Source organism: Microcaecilia unicolor, chromosome 4, assembly GCF_901765095.1.
Source record: "Microcaecilia unicolor chromosome 4, aMicUni1.1, whole genome shotgun sequence".
Lineage (NCBI taxonomy): Eukaryota > Metazoa > Chordata > Amphibia > Gymnophiona > Siphonopidae > Microcaecilia > Microcaecilia unicolor.
This window is the reverse complement of record NC_044034.1, coordinates 256034541-256056080: the sequence shown is the minus strand read 5'-3', so window position 1 is coordinate 256056080 and position 21540 is coordinate 256034541. Positions and strand designations below refer to the sequence as shown.

Genomic DNA, 21540 nt, shown 5'->3' with positions numbered 1-21540 from the left:
GTACACCACTACGATAGCCCTTACGGGTGAAGGGGGCACCTACATGTGGGTACAGTGGGCTTCTGGTGGGTTTTGAAGGGCTCACATTTACCACCACAAGTGTAACAGGTGGGGGGGGGGATGGGCCTGGGTCTGTCTGCCTGAAGTGCACTGCACCCACTAAAACTGTTCCAGGGACCTGCATACTGCTGTCATGGAGATGAGTATGATATTTGAGGCTGGCATAGAGGCTGGAAAAAATATTTTTAAAAACATTTTTTTGAGGGTGGGAGGGGGTTAGTGACCACTGGGGGAGTAAGGGGAGGTTATCCCCAATTCCCTCCGGTGGTCATCTGGTCATTTAGGGCACCTTTTTGAGGCTTGGTCATAAGAAAAAAAGGACCAGGTAAAGTCGTCCAAGAGTTCGTCAGGGACGCCCTTCTTTTTTCCATTATCGGACGAGGACGCCCATGTGTTAGGCATGCCCCAGTCCCATCTTCGCTATGCCTCTGACATGCCCCCATGAACTTTGGTTGTCCCCGCGACGGAAAGCAGTTGAGGACGTCCAAAATCCACTTTCGATTATGCCGATTTGGGTGACCCTGTGAGAAGGACGCCCATCTTGCGATTTGTGTCGAAAGATGGGCGCCCTTCTCTTTCGAAAATAAGCCTGATAGGGACCTTTTTACAAAGCTGCAGCAAACAATGGCCTTAGCGCACTCTTAGTCAGTTCTTCCCCGCACATTAAGGCCACTTTTTTCTTACAGCTGGAAAATGGCCAATTTTCCATTTTCCAATTGGAAAATTAGCACATGGCCAATACCAAAAAAATCAATGTGTGAGCCTTTACCACTACTTATTTTGTACATGGTAATGGCTCATGTGCTAATCAGCATGTGGTCATGTAGATGCACTAACTGATCAGTGCAGACACACCCAACTGTCTGCCCCCTGATCTGCCACTTTGGAAAAAAATAAATTTTATTTTTTGGCATGCCAGTAGTGCACGCACATGTCAAAAGTACCGTGGGACATCTCAGCACACCTTGTAGTACGTCATTTTAAGCTGTGGTAAGCAATTGGTACGGCTTACCGCAGCTTGGTAAAAGGGCCCCATACTATCTTAACAGCTTTTTAAAACCCAAGCTATAAACAAATTGGAAAAACTGGTACAATACACATTAGTAAAACACTCTCTTTATTTACTCCTAGATGCAGACAGGATTGCACAAAGGCAGCCAGTAAAAAACTAAAAAGATATCTTTATTTATTTTTTCATTGATATTTAGATTGATGTGTACTCTTTTTTAATGAGGTGACTATATTACTCCTTCTAATAGTAATGAAAAGCTTGGTCTAGTGGAAGTGCACTTTATATATTTACATATAGAACCAGACGTCATAAGCATTTTTTCACAATAGACATAAATGTGAAAAACCTAGAACAGTTGGTCCATAAATAATAATAATCTTTCACAATACTAGTATCTCTTTAGTTACAGAAATAAAATCATCTGGCATTTTTTCCCTTCATTCCATTTTATTCTTTCCAAATGAAGAGTTTGTATGTGTTACAGTTTTACACATCTTGCTCATTTTTGAGAATCTCTTGTACATAAGAACATAAGAATAGCCATACTGGGTCAGACCAATGCTCCACAGCCCAGTATCCTTTTTCCAACAGTGGCCAATCCAGGTCACAAATACCTGACAGAAACCCAAATAGTAGCAACATTCCATGCTATCAATCCCAGGTCAAGCAGTGGCTTCCCCCATGTCTATCTCAAAAGCAGATTATGGATTTTTCTTCTAGGAACGTGTCCAAACCTTTTTAAAACCCAGATACGCTAACTGCTGTTTTACATCCTCTGGCAACAAGTTCTAGAGCTTAACTATTTGTTGAGTGAAACAATATTTCCTCCTATTTGTTTTAAAAGTATTTCCATGTATATTTGGTAGAAGCAAATGTAAAAAAAAAAAAAGGTCAGAATGTATATAAATAAAGGTTAATAAAAAAAGAACACCCCTACCCCTTATTCCAACACTTTCAATTGACATAGTAACATAGTAGATGACGGCAGAAAAAGACCTGCACGGTCCATCCAGTCTGCCCAACAAGATAAACTCACATGTGCTACTTTTTGTGTATACCTTACCTTGATTTGTACCTGTCCTTTTCAGGGCACAGACCGTATAAGTCTGCCCAGCACTATCCCCGCCTCCCAACCACCAGCCCCGCCTCCCACCACCGGTTCTGGCACAGACCGTATTAGTCTGCCCAGCACCATCTCCATCTCCCGCCACCGGCTTTGCCACCCAATCTCGTCTAAGCTCTTTAGGATCCATTCCTTCTGAGCAGGATTCCTTTATGTTTATCCCATGCATGTTTGAATTCCGTTACCGTTTTCGTTTCCACCACCTCCCGCGGGAGGGCATTCCAAGCATCCACTACTCTCTCCATGAAAAAATACTTCCTGACATTTTTCTTGAGTCTGCCCCCCTTCAATCTCATTTCATGTCCTCTCATTCTACTGCCTTCGCATCTCCAGAAAAGGTTAGTTTGCAAATTAATACCTTTCAAATATTTGAACGTCTGTATCATATCACCCCTGTTTCTCCTTTCCTCCAGAGTATACATGTTCAGGTCCGCAAGTCTCTCCTCATATGTCTTGTAACGCAACTCCCATACCATTCTCGTAGCTTTTCTTTGCACCGCTTCAATTCTTTTTACATCCTTAAGAAGATACGGCCTCCAGAACTGAACACAATACTCCAGGTGGGGCCTCACCAACGACTTATACAGGGGCATCAACACCCCCTTTCTTCTGCTGGTCACACCTCTCTCTATACAGCCTAACAACCTTCTAGCTAGGGCCACCGCCTTGTCACACTGTTTCGTCGCCTTCAATTCCTCAGATACTATCACCCCAAGATCCCTCTCCCCATCTGTACCTATCAGACTCTCCCCGCCTAACACATACGTCTCCCGTGGATTTCTACTCCCTAAGTGCATCACTTTGCATTTCTTCGCATTGAATTTTAATTGCCAAACCTTAGACCAGTGGAATAACAAGTCTGATTTCCTTAGTAAATCTGGATTGTTCGTGTTTTGCAAAGGTTGGATAGTCCTTTAATTCTCTTATACTTTTCCCTTAGCAACTTGGGAAGTTTCTACATTTTAAAAAAGACATTCAAATCGGAAATCAGATGTCCAGATTAGGACATCTGAAGTTCTTCTAGTATTTTAGAATAGGATGTGCCGATGGAGAGCCTGTTCTAAAATATATGGTGAAATGAGCATCTATGTGCTGGATACATGCAGCAGGAACATCCATTTTAGAAAAAAAAAAAAAACAGTCCAAAATATGGATGACGAAAAGCAGGCACATAAACATCCTTAGTTTGCCCAACAGTCACAAGGGAGCCCTCCAAAACCCACCCAAAACCCACTGTACTCACATCTAGGTGCCCCCCTTCACCCTTTAAGGGCTATGGTAGTGTTGTACAGTTGTGGGTAGTGGGTTTTGGGGGGCTCAGCACCCACAGTAAGGGAGCTATGTACCTGGGATCAATTTGTGAAGTCCAGTGCAGTGCCCCCTAGGGTGCCCGGTTGGTGTCCTGGCATGTGAGAGGGGACCAGTGCACTACTAATGCTGGCTCCTCCCATGACCAAATGGCTTGGATTTGGTCGTTTCTGAGATGGCTGTCCTCGGTTTCCATTATAGGCGAAAACCGAGGCCGGCCATCTCTAAGGTTGACCTAAATGTTGAGATTTGGCTGTCCCTGACCGTATTATCAAAATGAAAGATGGCCGCCCATCTCGTTTCGATAATGGGGGTTGCCCCTCCCTTTCACGGTGCCATCCTTAGAGATGGGCACTCCGGTTCGATTATGCTCCTCATTGTCATCTACAGTAAGGATTGGAAGACCCATCTCATCCAGGTAGAATCAGTCCTGGATATTTTATGGACCACCAGGTTAACAGCAAATCCAAAAAAGTGCCTCTTGGGAGGACAAGAAGTCCAGTACCAGGGGTACTCAGTCAGAAAAGGACAAGTGTGACCCCAAATCTGGAAGATAGTGACAATCACCCAGGTGCCAGTACCTCAGACATATGAGCCTTCCTCGGACTCATTGGTTATTACCACTGGTTTATTCAAGGGTTTGCTGAGAAAGCAGAACCACTAATTCACCTCCTACAGAAGAAGGCTCCAGAAAAGGTACACTGGAATGAAAAGCTGGATGGTGCTTTCCAAGCCCTGAAAAGAGATTTGTTCGGAGTCGGTGCTGGTCAGCCCAGACTTTAACCGGCCCTTTATCATGCAGACTGATGCCTCAGAAGATTGACTTGGGGCCATTCTCGCCCAAGAGATGGACAGAGAAGACCACCTGCTGGCATACATTAGCTGGAAGCTGTTCCCAAGAAAGAAAAATTATGCAGTAATTGAGAAGGAAGCTCTAGCTGTCAAATAGGCCCTGGAAACCTTCTAATACTATTTGTTGGTGCAACACTTCCTGTTAGTCACTGACCATCAACCACTACAGTGAATGATTTGACATAAATATTCAAATGCATGTGTAATGCACTAGTTCCTTAGCCTCCAGCCATTTAGCTATCAGATGAAATATTGGGTGGGCCGAGAGCATGCTAAATGTGGATTTTTTTGTCCTGGGAGATGGACCCTGATATGGCAGGTTCTCAACTGGGCATGGTTGAGCTGAGGGGGAGGGTATGTGAGGGGGTTTATAGAACACTACCCCTCACCCTTAAAAACAGTCCCTCAGCCTGAGCCACCTTAAGAACACTAGTCCTGCCCCAGGAGGAAATGAGCCGGTAAGGTTGGAGTCAGAACCAGAAAGTATACAGGACAGGACCAGACTGAGGTTAAAGCCCAGGGAAGGAAGAATTGAAGCTCCAGCATAAGCCACTACAATAGATGTTTAATGATTGTGACCTGGTTGAGGTAATACACTTTTGCTTCTTAATTGACACCTACAAGCCTTGCTTGAGGTCTGGCAAGAGCCAGATCTGGATCTCAGAAAAGAACTGAGAACTTACAGGCTATGTTTGGGGTATGGCATCCCCAGGAGCTACAGACTGTGTTTTGGGCCTGCCAGCCAGATCCCATTTTTCGAGAGGTTTTTCCACTTTATGTTCCTGGGCCTGTGACTAGAAGGCCTCAGGATTCTGTTAAATAAACATGTGTTTTATTTATATCTCCTTTGTCCAGCTGTGTTATTTCATTGGCCCACTCACAACCCTCGCTTAGGGTGTCACAGGGCTATGCAATATTTTAGCATTCTAGATACACTATATACTGTTTACACTAGTATTCTCTGAAGGAAAGTAGGCCCTCTAGGTGCCATATAGTGACCCTTTATAGAACTGCCTTCTTTCCACCAGATTCTATATAATAGTTTGGGCAATTTACTCACTCAGAGAGAAATTTAGTCTTATTTTAAAAAATCATCAACATGTAGGCGCCCTTTTAAAAAAAGGTCGGTAAGACTACTGTGCAAGTAACGTATGGCAAAACAGCACTACCACCAAGCGAGCCCAGGTGCCCTGCAATAGTTTTGGTTTTGCTGTGTGCCATTTCCCGCGTTAGAAAATAATTTGTATTTTCTAACACAGGGAGTAGGTGTTCCTGGTGGTAATTGGGCAGCACAGGCATATTGTCATGTGCTGCCTGATTACCATGAGTAGCGAGTGACCCCGTACCACTTTCTAAATAGGAGTTGGTAAGAACTCAGGTGGTAATGGCCATGCACTAATTTTGAAATTAGCACATGGCCATTAATATAAAAAATTGAAATTTGGACATTTGTGAGCCATGCTCAAGAATGGCCAGAGCACGCTGGAAATCCATGTGCTATACTTACCGCTGGCCACTTTTTAGTGCAGCTTAGTAAAAGGACTCCATCCATAGGCGTAGTTTGACTGTTTCATTTGGGGGGGCAAAGGATGGGGCGGAGCATATTAGCATATTCATTTGCATATATACATATGCAAATGAATATGCTAATATGGAGGAAGGAATTGAAATTTACAGGCAAAATATCACAGATGCACATTTCAAAAAGCTGACATATTTCAATTAATATATTCTGAATAAAATACTTTTTTTTACCTTTGTTGATCATTTAGTTTTTCTATTCGCTTTGGTCCCAGTGTCTTCTGTTTTATGCAGTGTCTTCTTTCCAGTAGGCTTCCCTCTGCTCCCCACTCTCCCAGTGCCATCCATCTCCTGCTCCTTCCCTCTGCTCCCCACCCCTCCCAGTCCCATCCATCTCCTGCTCCTTCTCTCTACTCACCTCCTTTCCCAGTCCAATCCAATTCCTGGTCCTTCCCTCTGCTCCCCACCCACCCCTCCCAGTCCCATCCATCTTCCCTCTGCTCCCCACCCCTCCCAGTCCCATCCATCTCTTGCTCCTTCCCTCTGCTTCCCACCCCTCCCAGTCCCATCCATCTCCTGCTCCTTCCCTCTGCTTCCCACCCTCCCAATTCCTGGTCCTTCCCTCTGCTCCCCACCCACCCCTCCCAGTCCAATCCATCTCTTGCTCCTTCCCTCTGCTTCCCACCCCTCCCAGTCCCATCCATCTCCTGCTCCTTCCCACTGCTTCCCACCCTCCCAGTCCCATCCATCTCTTACTCCTTCCCTCTGCTCTCCCCCCTCCCAGTCCCATTCATCTTCCCTCTGCTGCCCCCCCCCCCCCCCCGCGAGGTCCAGGATCGTGACTCCGTTTACCCCCTCTCTTCCTCCCTCCCTCCGGTGCAGGCAGCAGTCTTCTTCAACCTTTCTGTGCTTCTGGCAGCGGTAGCGACGTATACACGCTGCCTTCGGTCTGCCCCGGAAGCCTTCTCTTCAAGTTCCTGTTCCCACCTATGCGGGAACAGGAACTTGAAGAGAAGGCTTCGGGGCAGAGCTGAAGGCAGCGTGTACGTCGCTACCGCTGCCAGGAACAAGAAAGGCTTAGAGAAGATTGGTGCTGCCTGCGCCGGAGGGTAGGAAGAGAGGGGGTAGATAGACACGCTCGTCTCCGTCTGCTTCGTTGCTTCCCTGCCCTCTCTGTCTGCGTCCCGCCTTCCTTTGATGTCATTTCCTTTCGGGCGGGACGCAGACAGAGAGGGCAGGGAAGCAGCGAAGCGGACGGAGACGAGCGCGTGCCTGTTTGTTTTTTTTTTTTTTTCACTTCTAGCGCCAGTCCACGTCATCGTCGTTTGGGGGGGCATTGCCCCCCCTCGCCCCCCCCCCAGTCTACGCCCATGACTCCATCATATGGGGGGGGGGGGAGGGAGAGGGACCTGTAGTCTGGATTTTGCAAATGAAACCTTAGTCAAGATTGCCTTACAGGCAAAATAAAAGATGAGATCAATTTTGGTGCATCTGCAATGAACTGTTTTATGCAGTCTAGTATCTAGATTGTAATCAAACACCCGAGAAATTAAGTTGTACGACTCTGTAATTGTTAGTCTGGTTGTGAGCCCTTGGGCCCCAGCAGGCACTACACACTACCCCAGCTGCCAAGCCCTGTACACATACACACAGCAACCAACTTGCACCTCAGAAAAGGGAAGATAGGCCGTGAGGCCCACCTGATTGCCCTATCTGGAACCGATTCACTCAGAATTCAAGCATGCGGGCCTCACAGCCTAACTGTAACCGACTCATACTTAGGGAGGGGAGAAAGAGACTAAACGAGGGGTCCCCCACAGGCACCGGAGCACCAGCAACACCCTCGGTGCTGGTAATCAAGGAGAAAGGGAAGCATACACAGAAACACGTCACGCCGTAGCCCACCACACACAAAGAAAGTGAGGGACTGTAATATAAGATACTACTACTACTACTACTACTACTTAACATTTCTAGAGCGCTACTAGGGTTATGCAGCGCTGTACAATTTAACAAAGAGAGACAGTCCCTGCTCAAAGAGCTTACAATCTAATAGACAAGTGAACGGTCGGTCCGATAGGGGCAGTCAAATTGGGGCAGTCTGGATTCACTGTAGGAAGAGACCCTCAGCAAACAGGGAAGGGAAAAGTCCGCAAAATGGAGTGTGGAGCCTAACACCCACACCAGCACAGTAAGGGACAGTGCTCTGTAATACAGGAGGTAGTACAGCAAAGAAAGGACTGAAACAGTCACAAAGGGAAGACTGCAGTAAACAGATAACTGCCAGAAGCAGAGAAGCTCTGCAGACAAAGGGTTAAACCAAGCTCAGCACACAGACAGCAACCAGAGGCAGGGAACACTGCAGACAACTAATGGAGTACAATGAAAAACAAACAACCCCCACAGAGAGAAACAAAGGGCAGGACCTGCCAAGTAGAAAACAAACACTGCACCAATGGAACTCTGAAGGAAAGGGAAGCAAAACAAACGAATAGAACAGGAGGAACTCACCACACAGCACCAGAGCAAACAGAGAAACCCAGGTGTAGTGAGAGAGGTAATTAGACACAGGCAGGCAGCACCCGGCAGACAGAAACAGAGCAATAGAAAACTGAAAGCCAGGAAGAGAGTAACAACTCCACACTAGCACAGAGCTAATAGCTCAGACAGAGCAACGGTAAGGCTTCAGCAGAATTGGAGAAAACGCCAAAGCAGGGGTTGACGAGAGAGGTGAACTTAAATAGATCAGACTGACATCAGCTCAGCCCCTGATGGACCAATCAGGAGCAGTTCCAAGCATTCCCCTGTCTGACTAGCAGAATTCTAACAGAATCATAACAGTAATTTAGATTTGTGTACTTGAATCTAAACTGACGACAGATATCGTAGTAACATGGCTGAATGTGCTGTATATCAGAGAAGAGTGCTAGAATTCTTCAATTTACTCTATTGTTGGATACTTACGCCATGATACCTGAGAGATGGAACATTTCAGCTGTTAGGTACGACAAGTAGCTGTACAGGAAGACAAAAAGTGGCTCAATGACACGGATGTTATGAGTGAATCGAGTAGTAAAAGCTGCCACAAATCCAAAAATAATTCCGATGAACACCCCACCGATTCCCACCAGAAAGAAGTTTGCTATTCCAGAGAAGATATCAACATTTTTGATTGTGTGCATCTGGCAGAAAGACTTGAACAGATTGTATAGAACCTGCAAAAGAGAACATAAAGCCAGACACATTTTACAACCAGCTCCACTTTATCACAATATTATTTCCATACCATTTAGTCTCATGCGTATTTCATGCAATGGTTCAGTTTTCTGCATGTCTTTTTAAGGTTCAGTAAACATTCATTTATAATGCAGAGCTGTAGTAGAAGATACTACTACTACTTAACATTTCTAAAACACTACTAGGGTTACGCAGCGCTGTACAGTTTACAATTCAGAACTGGTAAATTTAGGCTTTAAATATAGCATATGTATCCAGGACATATAAGGCATCATTTTATTTGGCATAAAAATGATAACAACAAGATATGCCATGTTGGGTCAGAACAAAAGTCCATCAAGCCCTGCATCCTATTTCCGACAATGGCCAATCAAGTCAATAGTAAGCACCTTGTAGATCTCTACCAGCACTTGTAAACGGTACAAATTGTACTGATTCATCAATGGTCAAGACCTTTACTGTTACACTCTAGCCTTGAAACACTAGCCTTGAAACACAGGTTTTAGTGTGTTTACATTATGTTTGAAGACGCATCCAATTGTGGATATCAATTAAAGATTCCAGAGGCAGGCACGTCTGTGCTGAAACATGGTACCGTGTTGAGTCATCATTAAGAGTCATCAATAAAAGTCAATACTTCACATTGAGTGTCCTCGGTCTGATTTTGAAGAGCCTGATCCTGTCCCCACTCCTTTTGTTGCTACACGTTTTCCCATGGGACTTTTGTGTTCTTTCCAGCTTTTTTGATTAAGCTGGCAGTGGACTAGAAAATCTTGCTTAGAAGCCAGAGATATGGGGTCATGTTCACTGTTCATATAGCCTCCAGAATTTTGGCTATGTCTACTCTCTACAGGGCCACTAGAAGGAGCTTTTGCTGCTACTATCTTGGAGATGACTGTAGACTTTTCTTAGCGAGCCTGGTATACCCCTTCTGGCATAGAACACGTACGGGGGAACTTTATGTATGGCACCCAAAGTTGTGCCCTGAAATTCGGATATGTGTCTAAGTTGCATGTGCAACTTAATTGATCAACAAACCCTTAACTAGCAATAATTAAGTGCTAACAACCAGTAACATAGGCATTCACATGCTTCGCACATATCCTTGCACTCCAATAAAACATCAAAACACTTAGGCATGTGACAAAACTTAGGCTGCAGCTTTATTAATCCATTGAATTTCTTACATTCCATTAACTATGCCATCCTCCACCCTCTTCACATATATCTCAATGTTATTCACTTCCCCTTGACAAATATATATCTTTACGTTGTTCAAGCATGACTTGTAGTACCGTCAAATCATCCAGTCCCCCACTCTCACCAAGGCCCACATAGACCTCCCTCCCCAAAACTGCATCCATGTCATTTGTCTTACAAATATCAATCTGTTATTTTAACTTAGTATGGCAACTATTTTGCTGTGAAACTCTCCTCTATCCTAAACCCCAACATACTAAACATTAAAACCCTCATAAACATCAAACTTTCCAACACCCACCTCAAACACCAGGGTGGATGGGAGGGTTGACACCCCACTGCTCCTGTGCTTCAATGCCTAAAAAACTCCAGACAACCAAAAACTAACATTCTTAACCTCTGTTCCATGCTGTTTGATTGGAGCACACCCCTACCACCTGCAACAGTCAAGTTTCCATTATTTTTCCTCCACATTGAAGAATAACAGTAGTCCTATTCTTACAGACTTTAACTTCTACCTACCCCTTTTCCACCACCTCCTCTCCTATTATTAACTCCTCCAACCCTCACCCACTTACATGTCTCAATGTGTGATTGTAGGCAGCTCAGCCATGTTAAGCCCTCCCCTCCCCAATTTAAAGCATTGGAGTGTTTTCATTATTACAGTTAATTGGCATCAATTTGAATTTGCACACGCAACTGACTGTGCAATATTCTATAAGGCTCGGTGACTAACTCTCATAGCGCAAGTCTGAAAAGGGGGCATGACAAGAGGCATATCAGGGGTGTTCCAAAAAGTTATGCATGGAATTACAGAATTTGGCCCAAGTGTGCATAACTTGGGTACTGGCATTTATACCTGGTCTCAGCAGGCATATGTTCAGTACCCAAAAGTTAGGCATAGGATCAGAGCCTAAGCACTATTCTGTATAAGGTATGCACCTTTACAGTATAGCACTTAATGTCAAATATTTTTGGCACCCAGGTTTCGGCACAATTTATAGAATTCCCCCCTAATTGTGAGACAGAAGGGGTACTTTAAATTGCACCCTCCATTGTCTGATGGTGTGGAATTTCTTTAAATCAGGTGAATAAGCCTTACATATGCTTCTTCTAAACACTTGCTCTTGTTATTGCTAGAGACTGAATACTGGGTTAGATGGACCAATGGTCTGCTCAAACTAAATCTTGTGCGCTTACATAATTGTTTTTGCATACCATAGTCCTGTGTTTCCCAAGTCTGGTCCTGGAGTACCCCTTGCCAGTCAGGTTTTCAAGATACTCACAATGAATATGCATGAAAGAGATTTGCATAGAATGGAGGCAGTATATGCAAATCAAGTTCATGCATATTCATTATGGATATCCTGAAAACCTGAATAGCAAGGGGTACTTCAGGACTGGACTTGGGAAACACTGTCATAGACTATCTTAGGTGACAGCTTTGTTCTGTTCCAAGAAAAGGGGTCTTAGCTCTCAATAGCCAGTCAATAGCAAACAGCCTACATCAGTATGAAATATCTGGGTTAGAAAATATTTAAGACCTTGAGTGCAGAACTGCGAAAATATTTTGTAAAATGTTAGCTGTATGTGTATTTAGTATCATGCACAGTGAAACCAGCCATTTTACAAAAAGTGCAAAGAAAAAGTTGCATCTCTCAGAGCTTTACAAGTGTAAATAATTCCTCTTACATAAATTGAAATATTTTGCTACTATTACTTGAAAATGGCTGATCTTACAAAATGCATGTCCAATGAGCTCTGAAAAACAAACTGTTGGAATTTTCAGGTGATTTTAAACACCTAAGGGTAAGCACAATTTTCCTTTCAAGCTCTCTTCTGAAGCCCAGATCCAAGTAAGAAGTTAGCTGAATGTTTGTACGTGAATCAGATCAGGTGTCAATACTTATATGGAACTTTGTCTTGACAGGTGATTTTAGAAGGATTACTGTGAGGGTATCTACATTGTCTATCTAATGAAACCTAGGAATGTCGGAAATAGGTGAAGGCAGTGATTAGAAACCAAAGATCCACTCCTACCTCAATAGACGATGAGTAACAGGCTTGCTTTGTGAACCGCAGAATCAATCTTTGGGTGTAAAGTCAGAAAAGGGAAAGTATCTGAGCTCTAAAGACAGGGCCTCTAGCTCCTCCAATAGAAGCAATAGACAATTATCTCTCTCCAACCAGGTTCCAGGGTGAGACTTAGGGGAGGAGTCTTACTCTTTTTTTTTTTTTTTAAATAAAGGGGGGGGGGGGGGGGGGAGTTGGGGCAGAGCCCAGTCTTCCTTCTGGGAAACCAAACTGAAGGAAGCTGGGCGAGAGACTGAAAACTGCAATGCATGTTGTAAGGTACCAAATCATCTGTTTTTCCCCCTTATGGTTTTTACACAATGCATTCATGTCGAAGTAGTCTAGAGTAAGACTGTGGGGTAAATAGCTGACAGTGGTCAGCATTATTTGGCCAGAGTTATGCCCGATTACTTGCTACCAGGCGACATCCAGCCATCAGCATTGAATTCTGGGTTTGGGGGCTGGCTATCCCTTATTTGGTTAATGTGATATTCAGGCACTTAACCACCTAAATGAAACTGGAATGTGTTTTATGTGGTGTGATTGATATGGTTAACTTAGGTAGTTAAGTACTGAATATTGGCACTTAACTGCATAAGTGTCGACTCTGCCCACAGACTGGCCACAAAATCGCCTTCTATGGCTTTAGTTAGTGTTTATATTCAGCAGCACTGACTAGTTAAATGCTTGCTGAATATCAGCAAATAACCTTGCACAAGCGATTTAAGGCTCCTGCTTGGTTCAATCACTTTGAATATCAACCCCATGTCAAATTATTTCCTGCCATCGGGTGGATGTATCTGCAATCAAAGCTACATGGGTTGTGGCAAGTGGGCAGGCCAGGACAGGGCCCTGACCCCAACAAAAATGAATTTGTTTTTGATACTTCATTACAAACAAGTTCAAATTAAAGGACAGTTTCCCAGATATTTTGGTTACATAAGAACAAAAATGTCACCATACTGGGACAGCCCTAAGGTCCATCAAGTCCAGTATCTTTTTTCCAACAATGTCCAATCCAGGACACAAGTACCTAACAAGTTCCCAAAATAGTAAAACAGATTTTTTGCTACTTCCTAGAAATAAGCACTATACTTTTCCAAGCCCATCTTATGGACTTTACTTTTAGGAACTTATCCAAACATTTTTAAACCCTGCTAAGCTAACTGCTTTTACCACATTCTCTAGCAACAAATTCCATTGTTTAAATACACGTTGAGTGAAGAAGTATTTTCTCCTGTTTGTGTTAAATGTACTACTTAGTAGCTTCATTGTGTGCCCCCTAATCCTAGTATTTTTGGAATGAGTAGACAAGTGATTCACATCTACCCGTTCTACTCCACTCAGTATTTTATAGACCTCTATCATATCTCCCCTCAGCTGTCTCATCTCCAAGCTGAAGAGCTCTAGCCTCTTAAGCCTTTCCTTCTAGGGAAGTTGTCCCATCCCCCTTATCTTTTTTCGTCACCCTTCTCTGTACCTTTTCTAGTTCTGCAATATCTTTTTTGAGATGTGGTGATCAGAATTGCACACAGTATTCGAGGTGCTGTTGCACCATGGAATGATACAAAGGTTTATGCATATGGAACTTTTGCTTGAACATTTTTGGAATTGGATTTAAAGTCCATAGAGGGAAAAGGGGCCAGAGGTGGGCTGGGGCCCCTCCAGGTGATCTTACCAGATAATGACCAAAGAGGTTAAGTGAAGGTCACAGAATTTAGGCAAGGACATAACGTTATGGAAGAGGGAACTTCTATTGCTCTAGGTGTTGGAGTATTCATGGATAGAAGAAGTAGAGAAGTCTTCACGGTCACTCGACCCATACCAATGGTGGAAAGTGCTTGACAGTTATGCACTATTTACAAATGTATATGTTGGTATGATGCAGAAATAGAGACATTTTGGAGGTAATTCTTTAAAGAGTCTCCTATAAATATTGGCATTCTAGTCATTTATGCATGTATGTGGACATATGAGTACATAAATGGCCAAGTTCCAGCCATGTACTATTCTGTTATTTATTTATATTTGCTCACACCTTTTTCAGTAGTAGCTCAAGGTGAGTTACATTCAGGTACACTGGATATTTCTCTGTCCCAGGAGGGCTCCCAATCTAAGTTTGTATCTGAGGCAACAGAGGGTTAAGTGACTTTCCCAAGATCACAAGGAGCAGCAGTGGGATTTGAACTGACCACCTCTGGATTGGAAGACCAGTGCTCTAACCACTAGGCCACTCCTCCACTCCATATGCATCTTATGTATGTACCACATTACAGGTAGGTGCACACTTGGGTGGAATTTGCACAATTATGTGAGTAAATTCTAAATACTAGGATTTAGGTATGTTCTTTAACAATCTAGGCACAAGCACTTACATCAGCTTTATAGCTAGTGTAACTGCTTGCGCCTAAAATACAGGCACTCACCCAGACGTATCAAAAGTGACTTTGTGGCTCTGGGATAGAAAGTGAAACTGACAGGTGTGCAGGTGATTTTTTGTTTGGTCCTCCCTGTTAACAGCAAAGCATGAGACAGGAAAACCTGCATCCTGAGATGAATGCATGCCTGCGTGAATGGCATCAGAGAGGGTTTCAGTTTTGGGAACCATGGGATGATTTTCAAGGGCTACAGAGCACACATAGCATCCTTCTATCAAAAAAAAAAAAGGGGGGGGGGAGTGTCTCCAATTACTATCTGAGAATACAATGGGCAGTTTAACTCTATCCGAGCCACATGGGACAGACCTTTCCCTGGTGCAAACAATAACAGGTAGGAGGACCTCATTTATTAAAAAAAAAAAAAAAGAAGATATCCTCTAAGAAATGGGGCCGTCTGTGTGTGGATCACTGAAGGATACGGCAGATTCCCCAGATAGGATGATAGGATGCAGGGCCGTGCCTAGGGTCTCTGGCGCCCCCTGCAGACTATCAGTTGGCGCTCCCCCCCCCCCAGACTATCAGTTCGCAGCGCCCCCCCCCCCCCGTGAAAATGATCGCTCACCACTTGCCACACTGACAGGAATTGTCAGCAATATTCTTAGAAACAGATTGCTATACATTGCAAAATAAGATAGCAGATGTAAATTCTCAAAGTGGACATATTCCAAACACTAAAATGAAAATAAAATTATTTTTTTCTACCTTTGTTGTCTGGTGACTTTCTTTTTCTGATCATGCTGGCCCAGTATCTGATTCTGCTGCTATCTGTCCTCTTAACTCCATTTCCAGGGATTCCTTTCCATTTATTTCTTTCCTTTCCTCCTTTCTTCTTCATTTCTGGTCCTCAGCTTCTGCCTATTTTCTTCATCCATGTGCAGTTTTTCTCCTCTCTTCCTTTTCCCTCATTTCATCTCCTTCATCTTTCTTCCCTCCCCTCTGTGCCCAGCAATTTCTCCTCTCTCCCTGAGCCCTGCCCTCCCAATCCATGCCCATCCATGCTCCTCTGTCCCCTGCCCCCTCCATTCATCCTTTTCCAGCAATTCCCCTCTCTCCCTGAGCCCTGCCCTCCCAATCCATGCCCATCCATGCTCCTCTGTCCCCTGCCCCCTCCATTCATCCTTTTCCAGCAATTCCCCTCTCTCCCTGAGCCCTGCCCTCCCAATCCCCCTGCCCCCTCCATTCATCCCTATCCAGCACTTCCCCTCTCTCCCTGAGCCCTGCCCTCCCAATCCATGCCCATCCATGCTCCTCTGTCCCCTGCCCCCTCCATTCATCCTTTTCCAGCAATTCCCCTCTCTCCCTGAGCCCTGCCCTCCCAATCCATGCCCATCCATGCTCCTCTGTCCCCTGCCCCCTCCATTCATCCTTTTCTAGCAATTTCCCTCTCTCCCTTCCATGACCGCCCCTGCATCCATGCTCTCGTCTCTCCCCTGCCGTCCCGCTCCCATTGTTCAATTCAACTGCCCACCCTCTTCTCTCCCCCCAACATCCCTTTTCTTTTTTTTTCTTTTTAAATTTACCTCTGTAGCGGTTCCGGCAGCGTCAGTGAAGGAGGCGGCGCTCCCGACGTCGCTAGCCTTCCCTTCGCTGTGTTCCGCCTTCTTCTAACGTCATTTCCTTGACGTCAGAAGAAGGCGGAACACAGCGAAGGGAAGGCTACTGACGTCAGGAGCGCCGCCTCCTTCACTGACGCTGCGCTGCCGGAACCGCTATGGAGGTACATTTAAAAAGGAAAAAAAAAGAAAAGGGATGTTGGGGGGAGGGCGAGCGAGGTGAGCATGGTGCGGCGGGGCCCCCCTGCCATGCTTACCTCGCTTACCGTGTTGGCACGGCCCTGATAGGATGAAACAGTCTGTCTGCAGACAGTGTCTGGTTTGTCTGTGTGTCACCAGTGTAGTTTGTTAGCTATTAAGTGTTCTGTGTGGACAGGTCAGGGAACTATAAGGGCAGTGCTGACTGTGGTCTCATGCTGGCACTCTCCTGCCTAATGCTGTCACCTGTCAGAGCCCATTCTATCTTTTCTCTTAAGTGTCTGCTTATTCCCCTTAGTCAAAATTCAGGGTAAGTAAACTGTATAGAAGTAAGAGTCTGTAGGTAGGAGACCTAGGCATAGATTTCCTAAGACAGGAGGTCTGGGAAAGGGGGGGTATAGGAGATATCCCAGGGCTCTAAGAGCAGGTAGAGTAACCAAGGCAGGAGGTCCAGGAGGAAAAGCTGGATGTACGTTTAGAAACTACAGACCAAATGGACAATGGCAATTGAATTTTAACTAGGTGGAATAAGAGAGAGACAGAATTTCCAGAGTGCAGGGCAGCCAAATCTTTAGTGATAATAGTACAGAAAAAGCGTGTCTGTAAGGGTCTTGTCTGTGTTAGGAAGTCATAAAAATTCCTTAGCACAGATGATAGCCTGTATATCTTCCTCCCTAGTCTGTGCTGTTTAAATGTTTAGAACATTGAACAGGTGTTTGTTACAGCAAACAGTAAGAATGAATACTAATGCTAACATATTTTCAAAATTGCCCCTAAGCACTTCTCTCCCACATAGAATTGTTTCCAGTTCCATTGAGGTAGGCTATAAGCTAGAATTGTTGAGTGAAAAAAGCTCACAGATAAGTAAAAGCCTTTACGTAAAATGTTTGCAAAGAAAAGAGAGAAAGGGCAACATCTATACTAGTACCCATAAAATGGGAAATAAAATTCTGGATTTAGAGGCTGTAATGCAAAAGGCTGACTTGGATTTAGAGAGGAAGTTATCAAGATGAGGTAAAAGGTGAGCTTTCACTGCACTTTGATTTTACCTGGTTGCTGAATCCTGTGGTAAAAGAATAATGCTGCTTGTGAGTCACCTTGCAATCAACATCATTGTATGCGCCTGGGAGCAATGGTCCTGAAAGCCATGGACCAATGCTCCTAGACCCAATCTTAAAGGGCTGCTGTTTACCCCTCCCCCAATTATGTCCGTTGATCCAAGCTCCTCCAAAGCTCCCCCATGAGCCAAGCAGTCCTAGAAATCCTACGCTGACCTTTTGTTTCCTGCACCTGCTTAGGAACTCAGACTTTCTGGCACCAGAACCTTCCAGAGATTTAAGAAGTCTCTGAAAAGGATGGAAGTGAAGGAAGGTTTGATTTTTGAGGGATGTTCCTGGTGGCAGCAGTGACCTCCCCCCAGGTAGTTTAATCTCTTGTTTTCCCTGCCAAATTTGTCTTTGGTCATCTCCTGCCTTTGACAGTAACATAGTAAATGACAGCAGATAAAGACCTGTACGGTCTATCCAGTCTGCCCAACAAGATACTTTATATGTATACCCTTTGCAAGCTTCACAAACGATATAATGGCTGGTTTATACAGGTTCTGGCTCTCATGAGAGAGAGAACCCCTATTTTTCCTGACATGCCTGAAACGGTACTCTGAATTTAAAGAATCGGCCTGCTATTCCCCCATGGGAAGGCGTTAAAGGCACTTGTTGTTTGACAAGGATTCAGGATTTTTCAGACCAGAACCAGAACTGGTAAAGTTGCTGCCTGGCATTGTGTGGTGGTATGGCAACCCAGTATAATCCAGGTGAAGAGGGAGATACTTTGGAACCATGTCATAACAACCAGGCACCCCGCTACCACCAAAGAGGGTCTGGTTATATCTTAGTCAGGAGGGGATGTCAGTAATCATTGAACAATAGATCCTGTGCAGGCTGTAGAGCCTTCAGGTCTTACTGCAGGGAAGTGTAAATGATTCTGTTGTGTCTTTTTCCATCAAGGTACTGACTATAGAGCTTTTACATCTGTTGTTTTGGGAACAGTAAGTAATATCACTAATGTGTTTCTGTACTGGAGAGAAGAAGAGACTGATATAAATAAGTTGGCCATTTGTATATAAAATATTGCTGTTTCTTTTGGTTTCATCTAAGTAAAGTTTTATTGGTTCAAGTTGACAATGGGCGAGGACTGTTATTCATAAAACATAAAGTCTGATATGCTTGCTTCAGCCTGCCAGGTTATACCTGAGCCCAGCCCTGGTCCCAAACTAAGAAATTATTTGTGTGACTCTTCTTCCCACCAACCTGGTCATACACTAGGCAGCTGCCTAGGCGTACAATACAAAAAGGGGGCTTACATTAGGAAAGTAAATAAGAGTAAAGAGGAATGGAGTAGCCTAATGGTTTATGCACTGGGTTAAGAATCAGCTGCAGTTCCTTGTGACCCTGGACAAGTAATTTAACTCGCCATTGCTCTAGCTACAAGAACCCTTTGGAAATATTCAGCAGCAGCAATCAGCATTTTTTAGATTCTGATTATCACCAGCTAAATTAGCCCCAGATATAGCGAATGCTACATACCTGTAGAAGGTATTCTCCGAGGACAGCAGGCTGATTGTTCTCACTGATGGGTGACGTCCGCGGCAGCCCCTCCAATCGGAATCTTCACTAGCAAAGGCCTTTGCTAGTCCTCGCGCGCCAATGCGCACCGTGCATGCGCGGCCGTCTTCCCGCCCGAAACCGGCTTGTGCCGGCCAGTCTTATATGTAGCAAAACAGAGACAAGGGAAGACACAACTCCAAAGGGGAGGCGGGCGGGTTTGTGAGAACAATCAGCCTGCTGTCCTCGGAGAATACCTTCTACAGGTATGTAGCATTCGCTTTCTCCGAGGACAAGCAGGCTGCTTGTTCTCACTGATGGGGTATCCCTAGCCCCCAGGCTCACTCAAAACAACAACCATGGTCAATTGGGCCTCGCAACGGCGAGGACATAACTGAGATTGACCTAAAAAATTTACCAACTAACTGAGAGTGTAGCCTGGAACAGAACAAACAGGGCCCTCGGGGGGTGGAGTTGGATCCTAAAGCCCAAACAGGTTCTGAAGAACTGACTGCCCGAACCGACTGTCGCGTCGGGTATCCTGCTGTAGGCAGTAATGAGATGTGAATGTGTGGACAGATGACCACGTCGCAGCTTTGCAGATCTCTTCAATGGTGGCTGACTTCAAGTGGGCTACCGACGCTGCCATGGCTCTAACATTATGAGCCGTGACATGACCCTCAAGAGCCAGCCCAGCCTGGGCGTAAGTGAAGGAAATGCAATCTGCTAGCCAATTGGATATGGTGCGTTTCCCCACAGCCACTCCCCTCCTATTGGGATCAAAAGAAACAAACAATTGGGCGGACTGTCTGTTGGGCTGTGTCCGCTCCAGATAGAAGGCCAATGCTCTCTTGCAGTCCAATGTGTGCAGCTGACGTTCAGCAGGGCAGGAATGAGGACGGGGAAAAAATGTTGGCAAGACAATTGACTGGTTCAGATGGAACTCCGACACAACCTTTGGCAAGAACTTAGGGTGAGTGTGGAGGACTACTCTGTTGTGATGAAATTTGGTGTAAGGGGCCTGGGCTACCAGGGCCTGAAGCTCACTGACTCTACGAGCTGAAGTAACTGCCACCAAGAAAATGACCTTCCAGGTCAAGTACTTCAGATGGCAGGAGTTCAGTGGCTCAAAAGGAGGTTTCATCAGCTGGGTGAGAACGACATTGAGATCCCATGACACTGTAGGAGGTTTGACAGGGGGCTTTGACAAAAGCAAACCTCTCATGAAGCGAACAACTAAAGGCTGTCCTGAGATCGGCTTACCTTCCACATGATAATGGTATGCACTGATTGCACTAAGGTGAACCCTTACGGAGTTGGTCTTGAGACCAGACTCAGACAGGTGCAGAAGGTATTCAAGCAGGGTCTGTGTAGGACAAGAGCGAGGATCTAGGGCCTTGCTGTCACACCAGACGGCAAACCTCCTCCACAGAAAGAAGTAACTCCTCTTGGTGGAATCTTTCCTGGAAGCAAGCAAAACACGGGAGACACCCTCTGACAGACCCAAAGAGGCAAAGTCTACGCTCTCAACATCCAGGCCGTGAGAGCCAGGGACCGGAGGCTGGGATGCAGAAGCGCCCCTTCGTCCTGCGTGATGAGGGTCGGAAAACACTCCAATCTCCACGGTTCTTCGGAGGACAACTCCAGAAGAAGAGGGAACCAGATCTGACGCGGCCAAAAAGGAGCAATCAGAATCATGGTGCCTCGGTCTTGCTTGAGTTTCAATAAAGTCTTCCCCACCAGAGGTATGGGAGGATAAGCATACAGCAGACCCTCCCCCCAATCCAGGAGGAAGGCATCCGATGCCAGTCTGCCGTGGGCCTGAAGCCTGGAACAGAACTGAGGGACTTTGTGGTTGGCTCGAGATGCGAAGAGGTCTACCAAGGGGGTGCCCCACGCCTGGAAGATCTGTCGCACTACCCGGGAATTGAGCGACCACTCGTGAGGTTGCATAATCCTGCTCAACCTGTCGGCCAGACTGTTGTTTACGCCTGCCAGATATGTGGCTTGGAGCACCATGCCGTGACGGCGAGCCCAGAGCCACATGCTGACGGCTTCCTGACACAGGGGGCGAGATCCGGTGCCCCCCTGCTTGTTGACGTAGTACATGGCAACCTGGTGTCTGTCTGAATTTGGATAATTTGGTGGGACAGCCGATCTCTGAAAGCCTTCAGAGCGTTCCAGATTGCTCGCAACTCCAGAAGTTGATCTGCAGATCGCGTTCCTGGAGGGACCAGCTTCCTTGGGTGTGAAGCCCATCGACATGAGCTCCCCACCCCAGGAGAGACGCATCCGTGGTCAGCACTTTTTGTGGCTGAGGAATTTGGAAAGGACGTCCCAGAGTCAAATTGGACCAAATCGT

General features: G+C 45.4%; 1 protein-coding gene across 1 annotated transcript in view; it reads right to left on the bottom strand.

Annotated features, from left to right (window-relative positions):
* The window catches only part of LOC115469123 (sodium/hydrogen exchanger 2-like), a 138665-nt gene that overhangs the window by 65069 nt on the left and 52056 nt on the right, over positions 1 to 21540 (bottom strand). The window contains exon 3 of the mRNA XM_030201451.1: positions 8841 to 9091. Coding sequence (XP_030057311.1) covers positions 8841 to 9091 — 251 coding nt within the window. The remainder of the gene's footprint in view (positions 1 to 8840; positions 9092 to 21540) is intronic.